Genomic DNA, 26,835 nt, shown 5'->3' on the forward strand with positions numbered 1-26,835 from the left:
TTTGAACTCCTCTCTCTTTGTTATTTCTCAAGTTTCTCATGTTCCTACTTCCTAGTGTTTCTATCATTTGGTATAGCTACATCTATCACTGGTGTCATCCTCCTCTGCTTGTCCACCTCTACTATGTCCGGTTGATTAGCCATCAGCTGTTTATCAATTTGTATCTGGAAGTCCCACAGGATCTTAGGTTGGTCAATCTCAACTACCCTTGGGAGGCAAGACAAGGGTAGTTTGACCTCTGGACCTCCAGGCCATACCCAGCACAGATATCCCTGTATACTATGCTAGTCACTTGGTTAGGGCATTTCATGTATTCCCTACTTGCGATTATCTTGCGCCCTGCTGTTACTTGCTTGTCTTGGGGGAATCTCTGCACAGCCTGCACCTGGGATCTTTTGCTTAGAGTATGTTCCTGTGCTGTCTTGATTATTTCCTCTGTGCTTTCTTTGAGTCTAGCATTCTCTAGCCATTGTAGGATTTCTTGACATCAGCTATGTCTTCTATCTGCCAGTGGTAGATGCGGTGCACAGACCTGTCTTTCCATAATAGTCCCCTTCTTGCTCCTCTGCATGTGCCTGTTCATGCTAACTACTATGATGCCTGACAGGAGCTTCCATGTTGAGCTGAAGGTTATTTGTCGGTAGTTGGATGTGACCGGTGCAATATGGGGATCCGTGGGTATCAGGACTGTCTGTCTTTCAGTTAGCCATTCTCTGTGTATCTCATCCATTAGCGGCTGGTTCATTTGTGCTGAGAGACATTTGTGGAGTGTAATTAGCTTTGTTAACCAGTAGGTTAGAATCATGTTAGGGCCTGGTACTGTGTAACTTTTCATGCTTGAGACACTTTCTTGGAGATGTCTGCCACTGTGATGGTTACTGAATCCTTTTTAGGGATGTTACTGTGGTCTGCCACTTGCCACTAAGCAAGAGAACAAAAACAATTTTTGGATAGATTAAACAAGATTCCGGTACAAGATTATCTGGTACCTGATTGATGGGAAGAGAAAAGTATGGAGAACTAAAGGAACAACATTATCTTTCCAACATGTTGAAGGTGTTATGGCATGGACATGTATGGCTGCATTTGGAAGCAGGTCACTACTGATGATGATAATGATGTGACTGCTGATTGAATTGGCAGGATGAATTCTGAGGTTTACACGGCTATGCTCTCTGGCGGTTCAAACCTTCAGGTACAGAAACAGCCAAGTATTAAGCATTTAGTATAGTTACTTATAAACCCCTGAAAATGTGGGACTATTGCTGGAAACAGTTAATTCAGTACTTTTGTTGAAGGTCTTGAAGCCTTTACTTCATTTTTTCTTATTTAAAATTCCCTGTTGTTATGTACAGAGACATAAATTACACAAATTGTGTCAATGCCCAAACTTTTATGGGCCTAACTGTAGGTGGACAGCAGCTATCATAACCAGAACTGTGCACTTAAGATGAGCATATTAAGGACATCCCAACTTGTTGGTGTCAAAAAATTTCAAATACAGTGGAACCCCGACATACAAATACCCCGTTTCACAAAAAATTCAAGTTACGAAGGCACTGAACGTCAATATTTTTGCCCGTGTTACGGCAAAATGCCCGAGTAACAAAATACGCTGGCTCTGATTGGCTGAGCCTACAATGCCCACAATGCCTTTCGAATCATGTGACAACCCCTTGGCTTCCGTACTTGCGCTTCGCTGTTCCACTTGAATGACATATTGTTGTTCTAGTTAGCAATTAGCCTATAGCCTATCGTACAGCATCGCCTCAGTCAAAACGCGCGATGGATGCTTTGGCTTGTGAAAATTTTCGATTTAAGAAAGACCCTCGGGAATGAATTAATTTCGTAAGTCGGGGTTCCACTGTAATTCAAAGCATAAATAAAAATGGGAGTTTTCATGTATGTAATCTCCAAAGTCTGTATCCCACATTACACAGCCAATACATTAATTTGATTTTGACTTCAATAAGAAATGAAGGTAGGCAACACATTAAATTAGGCTGACTATTTAGGACACTATACCATACAAAAAGAGCAAAATAAATTACATTTTGTTGTTATGGTGGTGTTATAAATACGTTTAGTCTCAACTGAAGCCTGCCTCCTCAGGGGCTGCTACTTTCCTTACTTCTACTTTGTTGTTGAGGGTGAGTGCTCGAAAAAATTGGGGACCATCCCAAATAGAGAGCTTTCCCTGAGTAACTGAAGCTTGGATTATAGACCAGAGAAGAAAGTTGTATGACAGGACAACTGGAACAATATTTGAACTGTTATAAAGGAATCATATTTTCGAAGTTAATGGACAGCCAAAGATACTCTATACAAGAGAAGCACACAAAAAACATAGAAAAGAGATTTTAAAGGGCAGTAAAGTAGGTAAGAACTGTCAAGAATTATGAAAAATGGTGTGTATAAAGTATTTATTGGCAAACACTACTGTATGTTTCCTCCTACCTGTTGATCTAGGTAATCCAGGTTGCGCTGGAGCTGAAAATCTAATATATCCTCCTGAACCAAGCAGCAGCATTGGTGGCAAGCGTGGAAATCAAAAAGACAAATATTGTATAGATAGCAACTCTTTATCTTATTATTTTGATCTTATGATGTATTGTTTTAATAAATGCATATGCAATAAATATATATTTGTAAAGTTCCTTTAAAAACAAGACCAAAATGTGAAAGTCATCCTTAATGTCCCCTTTGCATATCATTCCTAGTTTATTTTTCACAATCACAAATACAGTGTATTAATGGTACCCAATCATTGCTTATTATCAGTAGATACCCAAAGCCAAGGTAACCAAAATGGATCAGACATCTCTACTTGGACATACAGATAATTAATGCCAGACCCCACAGCTGACAGCATTTACAATACAAAGTTACATATGCCACAGCATGAAGTGCATTAAGTACAATTTACATACTTTTGCAGCACATACCATTTTACTGTGAACAGAAGGGGAAACAGGGTAGTTGTGGTGGTATAATCCTTGGTTTAATGATCTCCTATCACCATGGTAGTTATACTAAAGGCAGTAGGGAAGAGAACATAGAAAGAAGAAAGGACAAAATAGAAGTAAGGTGAGTGAGAGTGTTAGAGTGGTGTTAGATGAATATGGTGTCACTATATCAAAACTGGAGAGTCTTGATTTTATCCCTGCTGACTTTCTGTATTGATAAATGTTATTCAAAGACTTATCAAACATTAGTTTCTCAAAGCTACACACAAACACAGTAAACCGGTTCACCTTTGGGGAGCTGAAAGATCTTCTCAGACTGTAGACTGGTGGATAGATTGCATCTTCATTCATCCTCCCTGAAAACCGGTCAAAACCATTGGATAGTGATCGAGCAGGTGAGGCATAGGTGCATGACGCTGGTGAATAGGGCCGCCTCGATGATGAGGATGGTGATCTGGGCACAGACTTGGAGCGTGGCTGAATAAACAGGCTCCTCATGGATGTTTCCATTCCACCATAGTACTGTGGCCCCCATTGGTCTTGGGGCATCTGTTTCCTGTACAACCGGTGGGGTTCATCCCTCAGAGAGTGTCGCTTTTGCTCAATAGTCCATAGTCTGTCATAGCCCCCCACAGCAGACATAGAGCAGATGCTGTCTGGTCGGACCCCTGGTAGGTACAAAGAGTATTCGTCCACAAAGTTATAGTAGCCAGCTGAGACTTCTTGGTTCACAGAATAGTAAGAGGGTGGCCTGAAAGCACAGGAAAAATTAGAGAATATTTCCGACATGAAAAACTATTTGAATGTGTGAAAGTTTATCTTGGTCTAGTTCTTCTTTAAGAAACACAATAGGATAAAGACTAAAATTACATTTTTCCCTTTTTAAAATACACATTAATTTTTATATATATACATTACATTTTCATAAAACAAATCAAATTAAGTCTTTCTAGAAACACAGAAAGGAAACTTACTCATGAAATAGCAGTTATAGACAAACAATACAAAACAGAAAAGATGAAAATAAAAACAGTTGAAAGGTTTTATTTAATTATGGGATCTTTGAAATTAGTGTGATAATATTTTTTTGGGATTAAATAAGAAGTGTGAATAATTTGGTTAGTGCCAAAGGTGTCTGAAAACTATAGAAAATCATTTGAGAACCAACACTTCTTCAAACAGCCTTACAAAACAAGTTGTGCACTGCTTTAATATTTGTTTTTGAAAGGTTTTCTATTCCATTAAAATAATCAACAATAATGTATATAATCTGTATTTCTGATAGTTTACATTATTAGTGTGCACGTAATTCAATGATCACTGTGCCAGTGTAAAATCATAGTAAATAACTTATAATATTTGAAGACCTGGAGACACAAAGAGCAGTTATATTTCTTCTCTTCTAAATTGAGCTACCTGTTGATGTCTTCTTGCGAGGCCATGCCCCGCCGCTGGTTGACCCACTGTTGCAGTTGAGCCATTGAGCACTTTCTTTGGGCCAACCTCTCTGGAGCTGTCCTTGGGACAAAACCTCTCCTCAGCACCACATTCTCCTGTTGTTCCCTGGGCTCATATGATAAACCAACACCTGGCTCTTCATGTCCCTCAGCTGGTTGATGTCCATTGTGGCTGTTGGATGGAGGGGGTTTACTACTGCTGTTGAGGGGCATGGCACTAGGAGGAGGAGTTGTTCTTCCCCCTTCAGCTTCTTCACTTTTCCCTTCCATTCTATCATTTATGTGAGAGCATAAGTGTTGTGTTTGTGAGTTATGAGGCTTTGTCTCCATGCTGTGGTTGATAAAATCTTGGTGTTTCCTGGGTATTTGGAAGAAAAAGAATGAATGAGAATTAGGACAGCACTGGATCTGACACCAAAAGATCAAGCAGAGTACGGCACCAAAGAGTCAAGAGTCACTGTTACCGATATTACCCCACTTATTTATTTAATAATAGTAGTTTCTGTTGTTGCTGAGTCCTTGGTATGTGCCATGGACTTGTCCTGCTCCAGGGCCTTTCCGTAGGACATGCCTGGAATAGCTCACCTAGGAAGCGTCCAGGAGGAATCCTAGTCTGATGCCCAACTACCTCAACTGGCACAGAAGCAGAAGTAGAGGAGCAGCCGTTCTACACTGTGTCCCTCTTGAATAACCAAGCTCTTCACCCTATCTCTAAGGGAGGGCCTAGCCACTCTTCTAAAGAAATTTATTCCACTTGTGTCCACAACCTGATTGTTTCATCCACTAATGAGAGCTTGTGACCATAGGGTGAGAATAGGAACACAGATTGCCTGGTAAAAATACATCCTCGCTTTTATTCTCAGCTCTCTCATTGCCACAACAGAGCTCATGTGTTGTATTATCTCATGTTGACAGATAACGTGAGGGAGTGTTCCATTCTCCCCTCAGTTGGGAACAAATACGTGAGATACTTCAGCTCCACTGCTTGGGGGGTATAACTCGGCCCTGATCTGCAGTCGGTGCTCTGCCCTTTCAGACTTGGAGGTGTTAATTATTGTTCCCGCCGTTTCACACTCGGCCACAAAAAGCTCCAGTGCAAACTGGTGGTCACCACCTGATGAAGCCTGAAGGCTATCACTTAGCTATGTCTAGATATTTTTTCACAGTCAGGTTCCACCATCACCCATTGCTGGCTGACTTCTGGCATGGTAAGTGGTATGTCATAGAGATATGGGTTTTGGGTCACTGTTTATGTGATGGCATGCCACATCTGGCCAGATTGTGGCTTGGTTTATGTGGCCCAGGCTCATAGGAAACAGGACTGGCCTGGATCCGGCATCAAGTTGGCACTTCTGACTGACTGGTGTCATGGCAGGGTGTATGTCAGCCAGATGTGGGCCAGGTCTGGCAATGATGTTTAGTTGGAGGCCAGGATGGGACAGTTCAGGAGGCCTCCTGGCCTGGCCTCCTGTGTTATCGGGCCCCAGGCCGGCCACCTGAACTGTGTTTCGGACTCTGCTCCCCTGTGAGTTTTGTGTGCCTTATTTTGGGACTCTGGGGCCTCCATCTTTGGTCATGGCCCGGTCCCTCCGTCCTGGGCCCCCTGCCGCCCGCAGGTGGTGTGTTTCTGTGGCTGTCGGGGGCCAGCCCTTGAGGGGGGGGTACTGTCATGGTCCTGTGGCCATGACTCAGTGACTTTGTGTTTATGTTCTTTATTGTTATTACTTTCATTATTATTCGTGGCTGTTTGGGGATGGTTTGTGTTTGGGATTTTAGATACTGGGTTCTGGGTTTGTGCTCCCTCTATTGGTCCCTGGTGTTAGTGTTCCCCTGTCTCGTCAGGTTAATCAGGTCCAGCTGTTTCCCCTACCTGTGTGTGATTTCCCAGTGTCTCTCTGTGTACTTATAGTGTGTGTTTTCCTCTGCTCCTCGTCGCGTCGTCTGTGTTCATACCCTGTGAAATCCCCTGCGTGCTCTCCCTGCTGTTCTCCCTTCATGTTCAGGTTTGCCACTCCTTTGTGTAGTTTCTCCCAGTTTAGTTCGTCCTGAGTTCAGTTTTTGCCATCTCCACTTTATGTTTGGTATTGTCAATAAATCACCCTTCACGTCTGAAATAGTGCTGCGTTTGAGTCCTCCTTCCACTCTTCACACGGCCGCTGACCCGGACCGTGACAGAAACCTGGCTTACAAAATCAATTCCTGACAGACATCACAATAACGGCTTTTCTGTTGCGACTGCCCCAGGGTGGCGGTTTTGCAATTTATGTAAAAAAGTTCCTAATTAAGTTCAGTTCCGTAATCTTAATTATGCAAATTCTCATGACCAATGATCAGTGGGCTGGTTTCAGTCATTATGCAAATGTGCTGTTTATAAGATTGGGGAAACCTGCTGAGACTGAAGAAGTCACTTGGATGAGCGACAAAACGTTTCTCCCACAAAACGCTACGTCCAGATGAACAGAATCAACTTTTTGGAGGTTTTCAAAGGCTATTTTATCACCATTGTGGGCTGTTACAGACACCCCTCGGCTAGTAGTGAGGCTTGAATTTAATTTAGTGAAAAACTATCTACATTAGATTTTGATGAAATTGTGCTGGCTGAAGAGTTCAACTGGGACTGGTCGTCTTCTGCCTCAGACTTTTTTAAATCTATGTGTGATTCATACAATCTCACACAACTAATTTACAACTCATCCAAATCCTAAATGCCCATAAAAGTCGTCACTTATAGATTTAGTTTTAACTGACACGCTGTAAATACTGTAAATATTCTCACACTGGGTTTTTTGCAAATTATATCAGTGACCACTGTCTGATAACTGTAGTCAAACAACTGAAGGTCCCAAAATCGAGACCACAAATAGTTTTTAAATAAGATTTGAAGCATTTCTGTGAGCAAGCTTTCTTTCGAGTTTTATGGGACTATAACTGGAATAAAATCCACCTGATCACTGATGTTGAGCTCAGATGGAATTATTTGTATGGCAGTTTTATCAAAATTATAAATAAACATGCCCCCATGCGCAAATTTAGAGTAAAGTGCAGAAACAACCCTTGGTTTTCTCCTCAGCTATCCAGTCTCCTCAAAAAAGGGATGCTGCCTGGGCTCAGGCCAGAAAAACTCAGTCTGAAGCGGATTGTCTGATTTTTAGACAGCTCAGACTTCGTTCAACCTCCATAATTAAAAAGGCCAAATCAGAATTCTGTCTTTAAAAAACAACTAAACATCTGAATGACCCTAAAAAATTCTGGATATAATAAAAAAATGAAAAATAAGAAAATCTTCTCATGGGGACATAACTACCAATGAGTTGCCAGTGTGCACGTTAACAGAAAAATGTGACATCTTAAACTGCTTTAATGGGCATTTTCTTTCATCAGGGTCTTTATTTGAATCTTTCTATCCAGATTTAAAACAGCTTAATCAACAGAAGTCTCTCTGCAACCACTCAAAATCAGTGTGATTGTTTCTAATATACCTCATAATGATCAGTTATTGCATTTTTTTAACATTTGTATGGGATATTGTATTTATTTTAATTGTTATGTACTTATGTGGTACATGTATTTTTGGCTTTTGCTGGTAGGTCTCTCTTGGAAATTAGATTTTTAATCTCAATGAGATTTTTACCTGGATAAATAAAGGACTAATGAAAAAAAAACTATAAACAGAATTGGTGACAAAGAGCAGCCCTGGCAGTCTAAAAATACACCATAAACTAGTCTGATTCACTGCCGGCAATACAACCAAGATCTTCCTGCAGTTGTACAGGGTCTAAATGGCCTCCATCGACTGGACAGACACCCTGTACGCCCAAAGCAGCCCCACAGGTTTCCTCCAGGGACCTGGTCGAATGCCACAAAACACATGTAGACTGGTTGGGCAAACTCCCACACACCCTCAATTGAAATTAGCTTTGGTCAAAATAATAACTATTAACAGCATTCATAAATTTAAAAAAGCAAAAAGATAGCACCCCCCCCCCCCCCCCCCAAAAAAAAAGATAATAAAAATAAAGCAAAGTGAGGTAAAAGAAATAGAAAATCAATAAGACATTGCTTGAAACCAACAAAAGACCAGCAAAAATTAGATGGAACACAAGGTAAATACAAGAAGTAGCCATAAAATTAAATAATAGTTAATAGCAATAACTTGTCACAAGGAAAGAGTTACTGCCCCAAGTGGAGCAGTCCACATATCTCGAGTCTTGTTCCTGAGTGAGGGGAGAGTGAACGGTGAGATTAGCAGACCGAATGGGGCACCATTTGCATCTGTTGTGGTGAAGAGAGAGCTGAGCATTAAAGCAAAGCTGTCGATTTACCAGTCAGTCTACATTCATACCCTCGCCTGTGGTCACATGCTGTTAGTAGTGGACGAAAGAATGAAGTCAAGAATACAACTGGCAGAAATTTTTTTTTTTTTTCGAAGAGCGGCAAGACTCTGCCTTAGAGATGGGTGAGGGGCTTGGTTACTTAAGACGGCCTTGGAGTAGCGCCACTGCTCCTCCACTTCGAAAGGAGTCTGTTAAGGTGGTTCAGGCATCTTAATAGGATGCCTCCAGTATGACTCCTAGGTAAGGTATTCTGGGTATGTCCTACCAGGAGGAGGCCCTGGGGCACACCTAGGTTTGCTGAGAGATTATATCTCTCGCTAGCATGGGACTCACTTGGTGTCGCCCTGATTGAGCTGGATGAGTTGATGGGCATAGGAACTCCAGAGCGATAAAAGCGCACTGTAGGTATTACAGGTACTGCACTGCAGTGGTTTGTATCATATCTATCTAATATACTCCAATTTGGTTATGTAAAGTGAGAGTCGTCTTCACACACTAGGGTTAATAATGTAGTTCCACAGGGTTCCATGCCCCATTAGAGCACTTCGCTCTCGCTCATTGCTACGGGCCATTCGATCCCTATACAACCGTTGCAAGAGCTTGGTTCGCATTGCGGGCAATAAGTCGGACTCGTTCCCGGTGGGTGATGGGCTTCGCCAGGGCTGCCCTTTGTCTCCGGTTCTGTTCATAATTTTTATGGACAGGATTTCTAGGCGCAGCCAAGTGGCGGAGGGCTTTCGCTTTGGTGGCCTCAAAATCTCATCTCTGATTTTTGCAGATGATGTGGTTCTGTTGGCTTCATCGGGTGAAGGCCTCCAGCTCGCACTGGAACGGTTCGCAGCCGAGTGTGAAGCAGCGGGAATGAGGATCAGCACCTCCAAATCTGAGGCCATGGTTCTCAGCCGGAAAAGGGTGGAGTGCCCACTCCGGGTCGGGGATGAGTTCCTGCCCCAAGTGGAGGAGTTCAAGTATCTCGGGGTCTTGTTCGCGAGTGATGGGAGAAGGGAGCCGGAGATCGACAGACGGATTGGGGCTGCAGCTGCAGTAATGCGGACGCTGCACCGGTCCGTCGTGGTGAAGAGGGAGCTGAGTGTAAAAGTGAAGCTCTCAATTTACCGGTCGATCTACGTCCCTACCCTCACCTATGGCCACGAGCTGTGGGTAGTGACCGAAAGAACGAGATCGCGGATACAAGCGGCAGAAATGAGCTTCCTCCGAAGGGTGGCTGGCCTCTCCCTTAGAGATAGGGTGAGAAGTTCGGCCATCCGGGAGGGGCTCAGAGTAGAGCAGCTGCTGCTCCACATCGAAAGGAGCCAGCTGAGGTGGTTCGGGCATCTGACAAGGATGCCCCCTGGGCGCCTCCTGGGTGAGGTGTTCCAGGCATGTCCCACCGGGAGGAGGCCCCGGGGCAGACCCAGGACACGCTGGAGAGATTATATCTCTCGGCTGGCCTGGGAACGCCTTGGTATTCCCCCGGACAAGCTGGAGGAGGTGGCTGGGGAGAGGGAGGTCTGGGCCTCTTTGCAAAGGCTGCTGCCCCCGCGACCCGGCCCCGGACAAAGCGGATGAAGATGGATGGATGGATGGATGGGCTCTCGCTCTGCAGACCTACTTGTTGTTCCTAGAGTATTTAAAAGTAGAATGGGAGGCAGAGCCTTCAGTTTTCAGGCCCCTCTTCTGTGGAACCAGCTTCCAGTTTGGATTCAGGAGACAGACACTATCTCTATTTTTAAGATTAGGCTTCAAACTTTCCTTTTTGCTAAAGCATATAGTTAGGGCTGGACCAGGTGACCCTGAATCCTCCTCTCCCGCGTTACACTGCAATAGGTGTAGGCTACTGGGGGATTTCTATTATGAGTATTTCTTCTTCAGTCACCTGTTCCACTCACTATGTGTTTATACACCTCTGCATTTAATCAGTATTAGCACTAAGCTGTTAATCTGTCCAGGATGTACCCTGCCTCTCTCCGTGACCCTGATAAGGGGGAGAGAATGGATGGCTGGATCAATCTTTAAAATATGAAAGTGATCTGTGACATCAACATTTCTAAATTGTGAAATGGTAAATGGCCTGTATTTGTATAGCGCTTTACTAGTCCCTAAGGACCCCAAAGCGCTTTGCACATCCAGTCATCCGCCCATTCATGCACACATTCACACACTGGTGATGGCAAGCTAACAGACACAGAACAAATACTCACTCAGATCTTGTAATATATGATCAAAAACATTCATTTTCTGAGCCACATAAGTCTATTCACCTGCTAAGTTGCATCATTAAAATATTATTTTCATTTCATGTCAAATTGTGCCACTCAACTCTGCCACTATTTATTCTGTAGTAATTCACAGCCTTGGCTCTTGTACTGTGTACTGTAGTTAGGACTGATAGAGATCAATAACCAATAACCAAGAGATCAATAACCAAGTTGTCAATTCACTGGTTTTAGGAAAGGAGTCTGTATTTGCTGATAAAAATGGATCTGCTATGTGGTTACAATTATGCCCTGGCTATGGCCTTGGGGATAAGTTGACCTTTTGTACATTTCTGCTCTTTTCATGCAAAATAACAACATGATCCAAATTTTCCATTTATCTCTTGCCTGGCTTGCATTCACACCAATCTGACTGGAAATCTGGATAGGTTCAAATGAATTGGCCCAATAGACTATGGCTGAATATATACATATACATATTTTCAAGTGCCATGTATAGAGATTGACAGACCACGTGACTTTCGCACATTGCATTGTGGGTACGAGTGGCAACAAAATCAAAACACTGCATCAAGCGCTAGCATTTCCAGCACAGGTAATCGTTATTTCTGCGGTTTTAATCCCTACTTGCATTTTATTTGCCCCAAAAACTGTTATGTACAAAACGAAGGAGAACACGGCAGCTCCGTACAAAGACAGACGTGACGAAAAGGCAAAAAAATGTACGAGGAAAAAAATCAAAGGAGTGAAAGGGTAAGACCCATACAAGCATACAGAGTGGAGTAAGGACGTTAGCGTGCTGCCCAACTTTCATCACGCAAATATTTATTATTATATGGTCCTAAGTGTGAGTGCATACACTCACTTACTTACTCACTCACTTACTTTGGTGATTTGGACTATTCCATTTCACAGCTGTTGTTAATTTTTCCCCCTTTATCTCCTGTACAGGTCAACGCAATCTAGTTGTCGTTTCAGGTTGTAGTGTTACACAACATTCTCAGATCTATTAGAAATAAAATTAGTGTTTTGTAATTCATTCAATTATAGTCTTTATTTGTAACTGGCATTATTGTTTCGTTCTATTATAGAATCTTACAAGAAAGAGGCAAAATTGTATTCCATCACGCTTTATTAGCTGCTTCGGTGAAAAACAAATCAACCATGCAACAAAAATAAGCCATTGCAAAACAACATACTGGAAAACAGTTATTCATCAATTGATTGCTTCAATACAACACTTGGGCACATATATGCAGGACTTTTCGTGGCTGTTTTGATATCGCTCTCTCTCTCTCAAATCTCGCTGTGGTAGCAGCTTTAAACTCGGTCTGACCCAGGTTGATAGAGGGGCCCAGTCTGGATCACATTCCAGCATTTTGTAGGCTGGTTTTCTTACAAAACACAAGAAATAATAGCCCGCAAAGCCACAGTGAACAAAGCAGCATAGCGCAATGAATTCAATTCAAATCAATATAAGACTTGATTGTAACCTACATCAATAATTATGTTATGATAAATTACGTAATAACTACAACAGAAGACTTACCTTTGTGGAAATGCTTGGAGCAGACTAACATGTGAGCTGGAGTGTTCTGGGACGTCATAGTTGACTCTTCATATTACTGTGAAGCACTTTGGTGTGCCTTCGGGTTTTTAAATGTGCTATATAAATAAAATTGTATTGTATTGTATTGTATTGTATAGTTGGTCTTCGAATGGCTGCAATCCAGGCCATCCGTCGGCTCTTTGTTACTTCAGAAACATGGCTTAAACAATTTCTCTTCCACGACGCTTCCCGTGAGTGTTATGCGACCGGATATTGCAGTTTATACTACAACAGCTTCTTGCCATTCTTTGTGTTTCTTTTTATGGCTGTGTAACTGTTTTCACGTGAAAGCCTGCGTGCGCTAGTACCGCTTGCCACTCGTACCCACAATCCTTTGCGGTTTTACCCCAAAATGATGTCACATTTTCAATCTCTTTATAGCTCCATGCATGTGTGTGTGTAAACCTGTTTCTTGGTTGACTAGTGACCTCAGCAGCATCACTCAGGGCTCTGATCCACTCTTCCTGTTCTGCATTGCTGTCTGTGCTGAAATAGTATGTCCTGGTCCCGACATGCTCCACCTGAATGCAAAATCAAATAAACGCTTTAAATTGCCTTTTTCACTTTTCTCCTCTTCCTTCCACACCTGCAGAGTGAAACAAAGAGATGCAACACATTCAACTCAGTCTCAAACTGTCATGGTCTCCGTGCCTGCCCGGCCGGCCCCACAAAGCTACATGTGCTGTTTTGGTTCTCTCTCTCTCTCTCCCTCTCTGCCTGGGCGGAGCTCACTGTGGGCTCCCGCCCTTGACCCACACACCTGACAACAATCACCTGTCATCACCGGGAGCACTATTTGAGGCTGGAACACAATTCCTCTTGTCACTGGATGATTGTACTACTGATGTTAGTGTTTCTCGCAGCTCCTGTGAACTTGTGCTTAGTAATTTCAGATTCGTGATTCGTTTCTTCTCTTTCCTTCTCTCCTGCTTTCAGACCTTCCTCCCCAGACCTGTGACCTCCCTGCCGTGTGAACGTGTGTGAGTGTGGGAAGAAGACGTGAGCGAGTGTGAGAGAGCTACCCTGTGATTCCCTGGAGTTTTGGATTCCCTTCACTGGATATACTGTGCACTGGTGCTGTAAATAAACTGTTTTTTGGAGACATCTAACACCTGAGTTCCTACAACCAGATTGTGACACAAACTACTATCCTGCAGGCAGTAATTTTGACACTTATTATTTTTCTATAAATGTAATAATATATTTAATAATAAAAGCGCATTAGTATTGGTAGCTGGCTTTATAAAAATTATAAAATAAAATAAAGGTTTTTTTTTTCTTTTTTATTCTGAAACGCTCGTGGGTGAGTGGTGCCATCATATTCCCAGAGTGTGGTTTTGTTTAATAATATAATTTAGTTTAATTAGAATGCAAACTAGTCCAAAGTGCTAATAGCTCAGTATTATCCTGGGTATAGTTTCTGATTAGCTTTGCTAAGTAGCATGCCAGAATCCTTACATGTTCTCTTGAGGTGAAAGTGAAACTTTATGAACTAAACCAGGATGAAGAATAGAGATGACATACAGATAATAAATGGTAAATGGCCTGTATTTATATAGCGCTTTATTAGTCCCTAAGGACCCCAAAGCGCTTTGCATATCCAGTCATCCACCCATTCATACACACATTCACACACAATAACTGAAAAAATGGCACGCAGTTCAGTGCAACAGAGATAATAGTGCATTCCTTGCAGGCAGGGAAGTTCTAAATCAGAGTAAGACATAAAATATTAATGCTGTATTGTTCACTATCTTACAATGCTGTGTTTGCACCCATTCCCCAACTCTCTGCGAATGGTACTCATGGCCATTGATCAGTTGTTGTTGATCAATGGTCATGCCAATTTGCATAATAATGATCAAGAACTGACCTACCAGACCATGAATCATTCAGTGGGCTGGTTTCAGTCATTATGCAAATGTACTGTTTATAATTTTGGAAACCTGCAGTCACTTGGATGAGTGACAAAATGTTTCTCCCACTGAAAACGCTACGTCCAGATGAACAGAAACAACTTTTGGGATATTAATGTTGTTACCAACTGCGTTTCCTAATAAAACAAAAAGACAAAGCCCTCATGTGTGTAGATGAAAGTGGGAGGAAAAAAACACAGAGGGGAGGAAAAGATTAGCTGTGACAAAAGCCACCAGTCACTGCTCTTTATAAAATGCTGCACTATACTCTAGCTTCAACACACTGTGCACTATGGATCACAATGCTTTAAATATCTACTAAATATTAATAATTGCTTTATCTAGTACTGTAGTTATTTCAAATAATGACATAATCAATCCATTTTGGCTACACAGGTAATTCTTCATATTTCAAGAAACTCATATCTGTCAGTCCGATTTAAATTCTGGGATGTAGATTTAGTTTGGACACATTTTTCATAACTCCTTTTCATTTGCGGTTCTAATTTTAAAGCATACTGCCTCTGAAAACACAATGTGTGACTGGTAAATCGACAGCTTTGCTTTAATGCTCAGCTCTCTCTTCACCACAACAGATGCAAATGGTGCCCCATTCGGTCTGCTAATCTCACCGTTCACTCTCCCCTCACTCAGGAACAAGACTCGAGATATGTGGACTGCTCCACTTGGGGCAGTGTGTGTGTGTGTGTGTGTGTGTGTGTGTGTGTGTAGAGAAGATGTCCTCTAATGTGGATAGAGGACATGATGTCACTCATAAACAAGAGTCATTTCCTTCCACGGTGGAACATCATGAGACTCCACCTCCAGCACTCACAGAGGGTGATGCAACTGTGTGAAATGGCTGAATATTAAGACGCAGCAGTAACCTAGCAACAGAGGTTGGGGCAGAGCATGTGTGTGCATGTACGTGTATGTATAACCCTTCTTTGTTGTCCTTTCTTTCTTTCTAGAGCAGAAAATGAAAGAAGGAGAACAAGTTACTGATCCCTCCATTCTTTGCTCCTTTCTTAAATCATGAACGTATTACTTACAATTATACAAATATACTTTTTAAATCTACTGTATACTATTTGCTATTATACTTAATACCAAAACTAACACAAAATGAAAATGCATTTAGGCAAAGGCATTAGATTGGGAAGCAGAAAAAAATTAAATAAATTAAAAAAGAAAAGGCTAAAAAGATAATATAAGAAATGGAATGACAATAGAGCAAAAACATAGTAAGGTTTCCAGTTTCACGTTTCCTCACTGGAAACTTAAGACTGAAAAATAAACAAAAGATGAGAAACAATTAAAGACGGAAGAAAGGAAGAACAAATAGAGAAGAAACAAAGGAAAAACAAAGCCAATAAAGAAAATACTAAGGTGGCAATAATATGCTTCAGTGAACTAGAGATGAAGCAGACAATAGCACACTACATAAAACCTCTTCAAAAGTAGAAAAAAAAAGAACCTGAATTAAACAAAAAATGTAATTAAACTTCAGCACTTTTTAATAAGAGGCAAAATCAGGTCAAATACTTATGGATGCAATTGTTTTTGTATTTTATATAACAAAATGTTAATGCATCTATAAAATATTTCTGTGCCCTTCACCTTTGACCTAAGTACATTACTTGCATAAATGAAGCTCAATAAACAGAAAAAAAAATTCCTAACCACTGAACACTCTGAAAAACACTAAAACCACAGTGCAGCTCTAAGCCTGATACGTCCTTGGGTTGGGTTTGAGCTCCTATAAAAGCAGTAAAATAACTTTCTTTTTTGTGGTTACAGCTAAATTTTCATTGTAGTCAGTGTTATTCAAATGAATGCTATCCACATTAAATAAATATTTTACTGATCCAACAAGGGACATTTTTCTGTTACAGTAGCATGATAAACAGTAAAAATAGTATAGTCTACAATACACAACAACACAGCTGAAATGAAACGCAGGCTCCTGGAATATGATAAATGGTAAATGGACTAGTTTCTATATAGTGCTTTTCTACTCTTCTGAACACTCAAAGCACTTTACACAACTTGTGCTTTCACCCATTCACACCAGCACATTTTCTAAGTGCTTTCTAACTGACATTCACACACACATTCATACTCCGACGGATGCATCGGGGAGCAATTTGGGGTTAGTATCTTGCCCAAGGATGTTTGGCATGCAGACTAGGAGAAGCCAGGAATTGAACCACCAACCTTCTGATCAGTAGATGACCTGCTCTACAGCCACCCCTTGTACTATGAAAGAGCGCAGGAATTTATATATTGACAAGAGTGAGACAAAGTAAGCTAATGCTCACAAGAAATATACAAATCTCTTCTGACTACAATTACTAATACTAGTATAGTAGCACTTCACCACAAATCAGAAGGGCAGGAGAATATTGGACAGGGTAGCAATAGAGCTAATATTCGGAAACAGAAAGTGTACTCATGTTACATGAAAAGGAATTGAATATTAGATACAGTTATTTTGTCAAATCCTAAAGATAGGGGTACCAAAAGTACAGAAATTATTTACTTAAGATGAAGCATAGATACTTGCGTGAAAAAAGACTCCAGTAAAAGTAAAACTACAGCTAAATAAACCTAATGCTGTATTAGTCCTAGGGATGGGTATTGATAAGATTTTAATGATTCCGATTCCATTTTCGATTCTGTTTAACGATTCGATTCTTTATCGATTCTCTTATGGATTCTTATTTTTAAAAAAGGAGAACACTAAAGTCGATTAGCTTAGAACTTTGTTTTATATCTTCTCTTTGAACAAGATAGAAATTTAAGAGTAACATGGCCTTACAAACCCAACAGTGAGATCTTAAGAGATCCAGCCTACGGCTCTTCAATGGGGTGTCACAGGGTCCCCAGGAAAAAAAATGTAAATGTAAAATAATAAAATAAATATTCTCCTGTAGCAATAACAAAGTGTAACATAAATTATTCTGTAGCAATTACACAAGAATATACAGTAATGTCCCTGCCTACAATTAAACACATTCACTTACCAAAGTGAAATCGGGAGCATCTGCTGTGGCAAATGGGTGCAAGCCTTTGACCACAAACTTAGTCACTGCTCGGTGACATTCGTCTATCCTGGCCTGAAAGGAGACGCTACCAGGTAGACTGCAGCGAGAACTGCCAGCATCTGAGCCAGCCGGACTCTGTCTGTCTCATCATGGTCACCTAAATGCACAGTAATGGCAGGTTTTGTAAGAAGGCAGATCGCGCTAACATAATATGCACTGTTAGTTGATTATTTACCTGCCGCATTAACACGAGAGGACGTGCAAACGTTACCGCTGCTGCTGGGTTGAGATTCACGAGTCCGGAGCGGAATTAAAAACACGACATTCATTTAAGGTCATCGCGTGTTTTGTGAGCAAATGCTTTTGATATTCGTAGTGTTTCCTCCCTTAAATGAAATATCTACTTTGCAAGTATTGCAAGTTGCCCTGTTGTCATCCGTTCTCGTAAAGTATAACCAAACTTTTGAGCGTTTGAGCCGCTTAGGCGCCGTGTTTCCTGCCGGGTAAATGAAGCGCCACAACGTGGTGACGTCATTCGGGGCGACTGGAATCGATAAGGGAATCCTTTGCAAAAATGGCAAACGATTCCAAGGAATTGAAACAGTGGGAACTGGTTGTCAACAAGAACCGGGTTTCGATACCCATCCCTAATTAGTCCATGGGAATACAAACTTTTCTTTTTACTTTGCCCCCACACCTGAACAGGAAACTTAATATGTTAGGGTAATAAAGTGGTTTTAGTGGGAGGGAAAATCTTCAGTTTGGTTGTAGTGACACAGTATGGTGAAATGATCACAAATAAAAATAATTTCTTTTGTGAGTTCAAATGGATTTTCTTTTGTTCACAGCCTATGATCAATGGATCAACTGTGATCATGAAACTACATAAAGGTTTACTGCTCTTAGTGGAACTGAATTCAATAAGATAAAAGCAGCTTAGCTCAATTCCATTCCCTACACTTACAATATACTGTTTATACTGTGTTTTTACTAGGCAGAATAAACAGTATTGAATTCTGTGAATAAATCTAAGCATGTTCAGTTTAAATTTGAATACATCTGAGCGACACTTGATATAACCTCACACTGACTATGAACACCACAGCCACTGTGGACCAGTCCAACACAGTCCTTTACTGTCATGGTACTGGGTCTATGATCCAGTGTTTCTGTTCCTTAGGCTTTTACTGGTATTGTTTAGGTTTCTACTTTAATCATTTGGATTTCTAGTTGTTTAATTATTCTGCTCAGATTATATTGATAGATTCTAATCCCTACGTTTCTGTTACTGTGCTTCCCCTGTATCCTACGTTTCATATCTAGTCTCGCTTGTCTTCATGTTCGTTTATCTCCAGTATCTGTTTTCTGTGTTTTCTTTCGTTTTCCCCAGTCAGCTATGTTCTTAAGTCTGTTGAAGATGGAGAACCAGCTTCAGCAGAATAATGTCAGTAAAGTCTGGAGAGGTCTTAGAACCATCTCGGGCCACAAAGATCAAAACTCTCTGCCTGTGGGGGATGTGAGGCGGACAAATGAACTGACTCTTTTCTTTAACAGGTTTGATTCATCCAGGATGCAGTCTCCAACACCGGCTGCAGACTCACCCACCCCCACTGCTGCTGTTCCACCTCTGAAACCTCAGCCACTTCACACCTTCTCCACTCACCACGGTCACTACTCCCCATCCCCATCCCCAACCACAGCACCCAGTACACATCCTGCACAAGGTTCCTGCCTGTCTCTCTCAACTACCCAGGTTAGGAGGGAACTGAGGAGGATTAAAGCCAAGAAGGCAGCGGGTCCAGATGGCATCAGCTCAAGGGTCCTCAGGTCCTGCGCAGACAACTGTGTGGGGTGATGGAGCACCTCTTCAACCGGAGGCTGAGGCTGGGGAGAGTCCCACGGCTCTGGAAAACCTCCTGTGTTGTACCAGTGCCAAAGACCTCACGCCCCAAGGACCTCAACAGCTACAGGCCGGTGGCTCTGACATTCCACCTCTTGAAGACCCTGAAGCAGCTGGTCCTGTTACAGCTTCTGGCCCTGGTGAGCTCATCACTGGACCCACTTCAGTTCGCTTTCCAGCCTGGCACTGCAGTGGATGATGCTTTCATTCATCACCTACATTGTTCCCTCTCTCACTTAGAGCCCGCTGGGAGCACTGTGAGAATCATGTTCTTTGATTTCTCCAGTGCTTTTAACAGCATTCTGCCCATGGTCCCGAAGGACAAGCTGGAGAACTCAGGAGTGGACCATCACCTTACAACATGGATACTGGACTACCTCAGTGACCGACCACAGTATCCCTTTAGCGTTCTGCTCAACGATATGGTAGAGCACATTTTCAGGCCCTATATCTAACTGAGGCTTTCACTGAAATTGACCTTCCTTATTGAGTCTTTTCTACCAATAGTTTTACATCTGTAATGCCAAAAAATAAATAAATAAATCCACCAGAAGGCACTGTGAATGGAAACTGTTAAACTGTTGGCTCTTCTTATACCTCTCCCAACCAGGAAGTCAGAAACAAAAACCCATCCAACATATTTTGAGTGTTTTTGATGAAACTAAGGTAGGATGATATAATCTTTTGATATATGATAGTGTTAGATGACTTACTAAACAGATGTATGTCACTTGACACCATTAAAAAAGTGAAAATAAATGTTTAATAATTTTTTTAAAAGGTGGTCAACCAAACGGTTGATTTGTCACTTTATGGTGCTACTGCTGATATAACCTAAATGTTATTTAAATTGATTTTTTGACATAAATTCAGACCACTAGACCCATTGTGTTTATCCGTTGCTATTGATAAATCACATTAAGTGTTTGCACAGCAAGAATATGGTGAATTTCCTCAGTAAGTCATTTTTGTAACTTTCTGAGTTAATATTAACAATTATTGTAAAAATCAAGAATAACATGTGGAAATCAGAAATATCAAAACTGATTTCCTTTTAACCAAATTACAGTAGCTGGTAAATTAATATTACTAAGTTGTCAAAAATTTTATTTCATGTTTAACAAGTGCTATATGGACTATAAACAATTATATGGCTAAAAATCGCATGGTTCTGTGGCATGATACTAATGATACCATCCACCTTCAACCACAGTGTGTTTGAGGTCATGGTTTCATATGAAGCCACAAGGGCTGGCACTCTCCACCACTATATTGCAAACAAACCAGATGAGTGGGGCTTTAAATTGTTCTGCCAAGCAAGTTTATCTGGCATCATCCACGACATGCTGCTGTATCAAGGGGGGTCTACATTCTTCAATGTTCCCCTCAGTGAAAAACAAACAGAAGCTATCTCTAAGGGGCCAAAGTTGTAAAAAAAACCAAAAAACACTATGCAAACCCATTAAAGAACCTCAGCTCAGAACCTACAGGCTCTAATGAAGGTCTGATTGCAATATAATGGTTTGACACCAAATGTGTCAACCTCCTAAACAATGCCTGTGGGTTCATGGTTTTTTCATCGGTCAAACGGTAGAGCAAAGAGACCAATGCAAAGATCACCATCCCATGCCCATCACTCATCCCTGTATATAATTAACATATGGGGGGAATTAAGCTTTCTGATATGCTATTACACCTGTATAAGACAAGTTATAGTTATAGTAAGTTATAGTAAGTAAGTAAGTAAAGTTTATTTTATTAAGTGCTTTTCATGGACAGGCCGTCACAAAGCGCTGTACAAAAAGATTAAAATGAACAGAAAGTTAAGTCACAGAATAAGATATAATTAACAAGTTAAGGAGATGGCAAATTCCACGGTTCGGATACATCCTTAACTTGAATACCTGGTCTACAAGAGGGACTGTGCTCTACTGGATCAGAAACCGCAACTCTCAAAAGGTTTCCACCTGGCTGTGTCTGAACCAAGTTAACAAGCCAGCATCTAGAGTTAGACAACCATGATCCAGCTCTTCAAGACCACAGAATAAATGCTACACCCTAAAACCCCAACGACCAAAACCACAAGCAGATGTGCTCGATTTGCACTGTTTTTATTTTATTTTTATAAAAAAAAAAAAGATTTTGCATAGTAGCATTCATTTAGAAGTGGCCTGAATGTGAGTATTTTGTGCTATTGCACATTTTTCACGTTTGCAGATTACAAAAATATGTATTTTGTTGTTTGATATAATACTTTCCTTTGATGAAATGAATACAGCAATATTCACTGGCATGCTACTAGAAATAAACTGTATCAAATGCCCTGGATAGTTTTTGTCAGTAATTTAATTATAATTTGGCCCTTTATTAGATTTTTTCAACTGTATTATCTACTGTACTTGTATTTGCATTATTTCATTTCATACTTTTACCATTAAGTGAAATCTCAACCATTTGGTAGAGATCAATAATTTGAAAACTAATTTAAATTTTTTTATTTTGAAAAAAAATATTGATTGTGGTTATTATTCACCCAAGTCATTAAGAAATGCAAACAAAAAAATTTTCCATTGCGTTTTTTTCTTGGTGGGGACCTCAAGGGGGTATGTGAGAACTCAGGGCTGTGTGTCGGACAGGGTCGTCTGCAGTACGGGGGCCCCACAGGGAACGGTTCTGGCTCCGTTCCTCTTCACCATCTACACTGCAGACTTCTCCCACAACTCCACCCAGTGCTTCCTGCAGAAGTTCTCTGATGACTCTGCAATAGTTGGCCTCATCACTGATAGGGGATGACAAGGAGTACAGAGAACTGACACAAGACTTTGTGGACTGGTGCCAGCTGAACTACCTCCAGATCAACGCCAGTAAAACCAAGGAGTTGATGGTAGACTTCCGCAGGCACAAGCATTCTCCACTGCAACCACTGAACATCCAAGGTATGGACATTGAGACTGTGGACAGCTACAGGTACCTTGGTGTTCATCTGAACAATAAACTGGACTGACTCATAATTCAGACGCCCTCTACAGGACAGGGCAGAGCAGGCTGTACCTGCTGTGGAGACTCAGGTCTTTTGGCGTGAAGGGCCCACTCCTGAAGACCTTCTATGACTCTGTGGTGGCCTCAGCCATCTTTTACGGTGTGGTCTGCTGAGGCGGCAGCATCTCTGCTGGGGACATGAAGAGACTGAACAGGCTGATCCACAGGGCCAGCTCTGTTCTGCCCTCTGGACCCAGTGGAGGTGTTGAGTGACAGGAGAATGGTGGCTAAGCTGTCATCCCTGTTGGACAACATCTCCCACCCCATGCAGGAGACTGTGACAGCACTGAGCAGCTCCTTCAGTGGCAGGCTGCGGCAGACAGACCCACACGCACATCCAAAACACAATGATAACTTTCACCCTGTCTCCCTAATGTGCAACAGTACCAAGTGCAATTTTCCCAATAGAGCAAAGTATTTTATTCTTTTTGTATAGCATGTTATTCTATCTTATCTTATTCTACTCGGTTTTTTTCTTTTTTTCTTAATTTTTACTGCTCTTAACATTTCTGCTGTGACCAAAAAAATTTCCCACGTGTGGGACTAATAAAGGTTTATCTGATCTTATTCTTCCCTGGTCCTAGTATCAAGTCCTGTGTCTCAGTGTGTGACTCATGTTTCCTATTTTACTTTGATAGTCCCTTGCCCTATTTTTAGTTTACTCATTTTTGCTTCCTCTCTGTCTTGTTATGACAGATTAGCTCCAGCTGTGTTTCCCTCCTGTTTCTCATTCCCTTGTTATCCTCTGTATATTTAGTCTTGTTTTCATTTGCCTGTTGACACATCATCCCATGTTCCTGTGTATGTTTCCTGTCCTCCAGGTTATTTCTGAGTTTGTTCCTAGTCTAAGTTCTATTTTTCAGATTTAGTTTTTATTTCACTTCTATGTTTCATTTGGATTTTTTCACAGCAATATAGCTGCTTCTTTGAGTTTATCCTGTTTTGTTTAAGTCCTGCATTTGGGTCCCGCACCACCAGGACATTTACTGTACATTCATCACAGTTGCACCCTGACAGGGTCTCCCAAAGCAAACTGGTCCTGGAAGAGTGGCTAGACAAAGAGTAATTCAGTCAACCCCTTTGTGAGAGAAAAAAGCAAGTGTATTCTGGAGTAGGGTTACTGGGCCCCACCTTTGAACTAGAAAATCAGACTCATTCCCAGTGTGGGTTGGACTCTGCCTGGGCTAAAGCACTTCTGGATGGATGCAAACTGCATTTCGTTGCCCTGTACCTGTGCATGTGCAATGACAATAAAGTTGAATTCTTTTCTTCCCTTTGTGACCAATTTTGCTCTGTGTTTTTATGGATAGAATTTCTACTCATAGCCAGGTGGCAAAAGGCTACCATTTTAGTGGCCATAGAATTGCATCTCTTATTTTTTCAGATTATTCTGCATGGTTCTGTTGGTCTTATCAGGCAGTGGCCTTTAGCTCACACTGGAGTGGTTCTTAGCTGAGTGTGAAACAGCAGATATAAGAATGAGAACATCCAAGTCGGAAGCTATGGTCCTCAGCCAGAAAAGGGTGGAGTCTCTACTTCAGGTCAGGGAGAAGTGACTGCCCCAGTGGAGGAGTTTAAGTATATCAGAGTCTTGCTCATGAGGCATGAGATTGTCAGATGGACTGGGGCCAAAGTGGTTCAGTGATTTGGGCATCTGACAAGGTGAGGTGTTTGAGGCATGTGCCATTGGGAGGAGGCCTTGGGGCAGACCCACTACACTGGACAAATCAGCTGGCCCAGGAACACCTCATGTTTCCCCAGATAAGGTGGAGGAGGTGGCAAGAGAGAGATCTGGGTATCCTTGCTGTGACAACTGCCCCTGTGACTCAGATAGATGTAAGAAAATGGGTGGATGGATAGATGCATGCAGATGCGCAGAGTACACTGAGAGAGAAAGAGAGAGAGAGAGAGAGAGAGAGAGAGAGAGAGCTGTGCAGGAAGTGTGATTTTTATTGTGGTGGAGGGAATTCATGACAATTTTTATCAAACGTGAAGCATAATTTGGATCTTCTTTTGCTGCTGATTCAGTGAACTTTGGGGATGAAACCTGCATCTTTAGAATCTGTTAGATGTTGGCTTTCAGCTCAGATGGCATGCCTGCGTATGTGCCATCAGGTGAACAATGCTCTGTGTTTACATCTTTGTGCTGAATCCGTGTAACTGCTCTCATTTACTGTTTTAGCTGTTTAGTGGTCATTAAAATAGTTTTGTGAGCTTTAACCTGAGATTCTGGCATTTCTGGCAAAGTCCATTTACATTTAAAAAAATCGATTTGAGATTTAATGACTCGATATTGCTTTATTTAAGATAAAATTAATTTGACTTGGGAAAATCGTTTTTTAAAACCCAATCCTATTTCTGCATCCTTATTTTAACTTTAAGAATAGTAAAAAGAAAGTGTCAGTCATATGCAGTCCCACAGCATAAGACTTTCAGATAAATCTAGCACAATAGCTGATATTGTGAATAAATCTGACAAGCCAGCCTTATTTGCCATAAAGGAGAAATTGACATGATATAGAACCTTGAGTTCTTCTCAGGTGGCTGTAACTCAGATAGTAGCGCAGATCCTTTCCTAATTGAAAGGCTGGTGGTTTTGATCCATGGCTGCTCCAGTCTGCATGTCAAATATCCATGGACAAAATACTAATACCAAGTTACCCTCTGATGTATGAATATTAGAAAGAAAGCACTTCAGTAGAAAGAAGTGCTTGGCTGAATGAGGCAAGTTGTATAAAGTGCTTTGACATTTGATTAAATATTTCTATTAAAATATAATAATTTTGGTTTGGCTTGAACACTAAGGTGAAACATAACTTTTAGTTGCACATTTGTCAACTTTACTGAAACCCTTAAATGTACCCTAGGTTAACCCACACCACTGTACAGGAAGGTGGTAAATCTGCTGATAAAACCGGTTTCAATAGCTTGCTAGTTGAGCTGATATTTGAACCATGCTGATAAAAAACTGAAATGCCTTGATTATCTGTCTCATACATAAACACATACCCAGCCAGATGCAGCTATATCATAAAAACTACACAATGAACTTAGGCTGCTGCCCCCGCGACCCGGCCTCGGATAAAGCGGATGAAGATGGATGGATGGATAGATGAACTGAAGGACCTGAAATTTTGGTGTGCATGTTCATGGTTTCAAAATGACCGCTTTTCTGAACTTAACAGAAAGATTTTATTACATATTCACCAATCTATTTTTGTTATTAGCAAGGAAAAAAATCTTGCTACACTGAAAATGGTCAGCAATGACCTCCCGCATGCTTCTGTAAATGTGAAAACAAGAGTTGCAATTATCTGTGTTCGTTTTAACGTTTTAACACTTTGCAACAGGATTAACAAGACATAAAAAACACAGTTTGACTTAGCTGGTCGAGTACACCACTCACTGATGGACCTGCTATTATGTAACTGTATGGTCTCTGTACACCCAAAACCAAATACCTTAGTTATGAGGAAAAGAGACAAGAGTACTAAGTACTGTAACAACACTGAATAAAAAAAGGGTTTTTCAGTTCATGTTCTTTAGGGGGGAAAAAAGCAGTCTGTCTCCACTCAGTAAACAACCTACTTGGGCTTTTGTTTGTGTGTGTGTACACACTGGGTACATAAACTGGACTTTGAGCCAGAGTTTGCACTAGTGAAGAGAGAGTGACAGAAAAGCCTAGATCTACTGAAAAGTGAAAAAGAAAACAGTGATTGCAGTAAAAGCTGAAAATAAAAGGCAAATATAATGTACTAAAGACTAAAATGGGGTGTGGTGGCTCAAGTGGTAGAGCACATCAGCTACTGATTAGAAGGTCAGTGGTTCGATCCTTGGCTTCCCCAGTCTACATGTCAAATATCCTTGGGCAAGATACTAACCCCAAGTTGCCCTCCGATGCATTCATTGGAGTGTGAATAAATGTGAATGTAGATTAGTTTGCACTTGTGTTTAGAAGTGAATGAGGCATGTTGTATAGAGCGTTTTGAGTACTCCGGGAGAGTAGAAAAGCGCTATATAAGAATCAGTCCATTTACCATTTAAAATAACTGAATATATTTTAATAATAATCCATTGTTCTAATCCCAGGTCTTTTCTTTAAATGAAAATAAAACATAAATCTTTCACTATGATGTAAACGTTGCCTCAGCCCAAGGCTATTAAACTTTTATTAGCCAGTACCAAATCAACATCCTTCACTACACCAAGGCAAAAAAACAACAACAAAGTTCCAACATTAGCAAATCCTAATTTTTTCAATGAGACGTTTTGTTGCACAAGGGAGCTCAGGGGTTAAAACAGCTGTTCTGTGAGGAACTGTTATCACTCAGGAGAACAGGTAACAACCATC

The 26,835-nt window shown here is 41.2% G+C and overlaps 1 protein-coding gene across 1 annotated transcript in view; it reads right to left on the bottom strand.

The window, feature by feature from the left end:
• Nucleotides 1-26,835, bottom strand: part of LOC113022371 (pleckstrin homology domain-containing family A member 6-like) — a 71,404-nt gene that overhangs the window by 36,352 nt on the left and 8,217 nt on the right. Inside the window, exons 9-13 of the mRNA XM_026167713.1 lie at nt 12,988-13,103; nt 4,383-4,781; nt 3,255-3,717; nt 2,946-3,032; nt 2,458-2,511 (exon numbers count right to left, since the gene is read on the bottom strand). Coding sequence (XP_026023498.1) covers nt 2,458-2,511; nt 2,946-3,032; nt 3,255-3,717; nt 4,383-4,781; nt 12,988-13,103 — 1,119 coding nt within the window. The remainder of the gene's footprint in view (nt 1-2,457; nt 2,512-2,945; nt 3,033-3,254; nt 3,718-4,382; nt 4,782-12,987; nt 13,104-26,835) is intronic.

This window comes from Astatotilapia calliptera, chromosome 5 (assembly GCF_900246225.1).
Source record: "Astatotilapia calliptera chromosome 5, fAstCal1.2, whole genome shotgun sequence".
NCBI lineage: Eukaryota > Metazoa > Chordata > Actinopteri > Cichliformes > Cichlidae > Astatotilapia > Astatotilapia calliptera.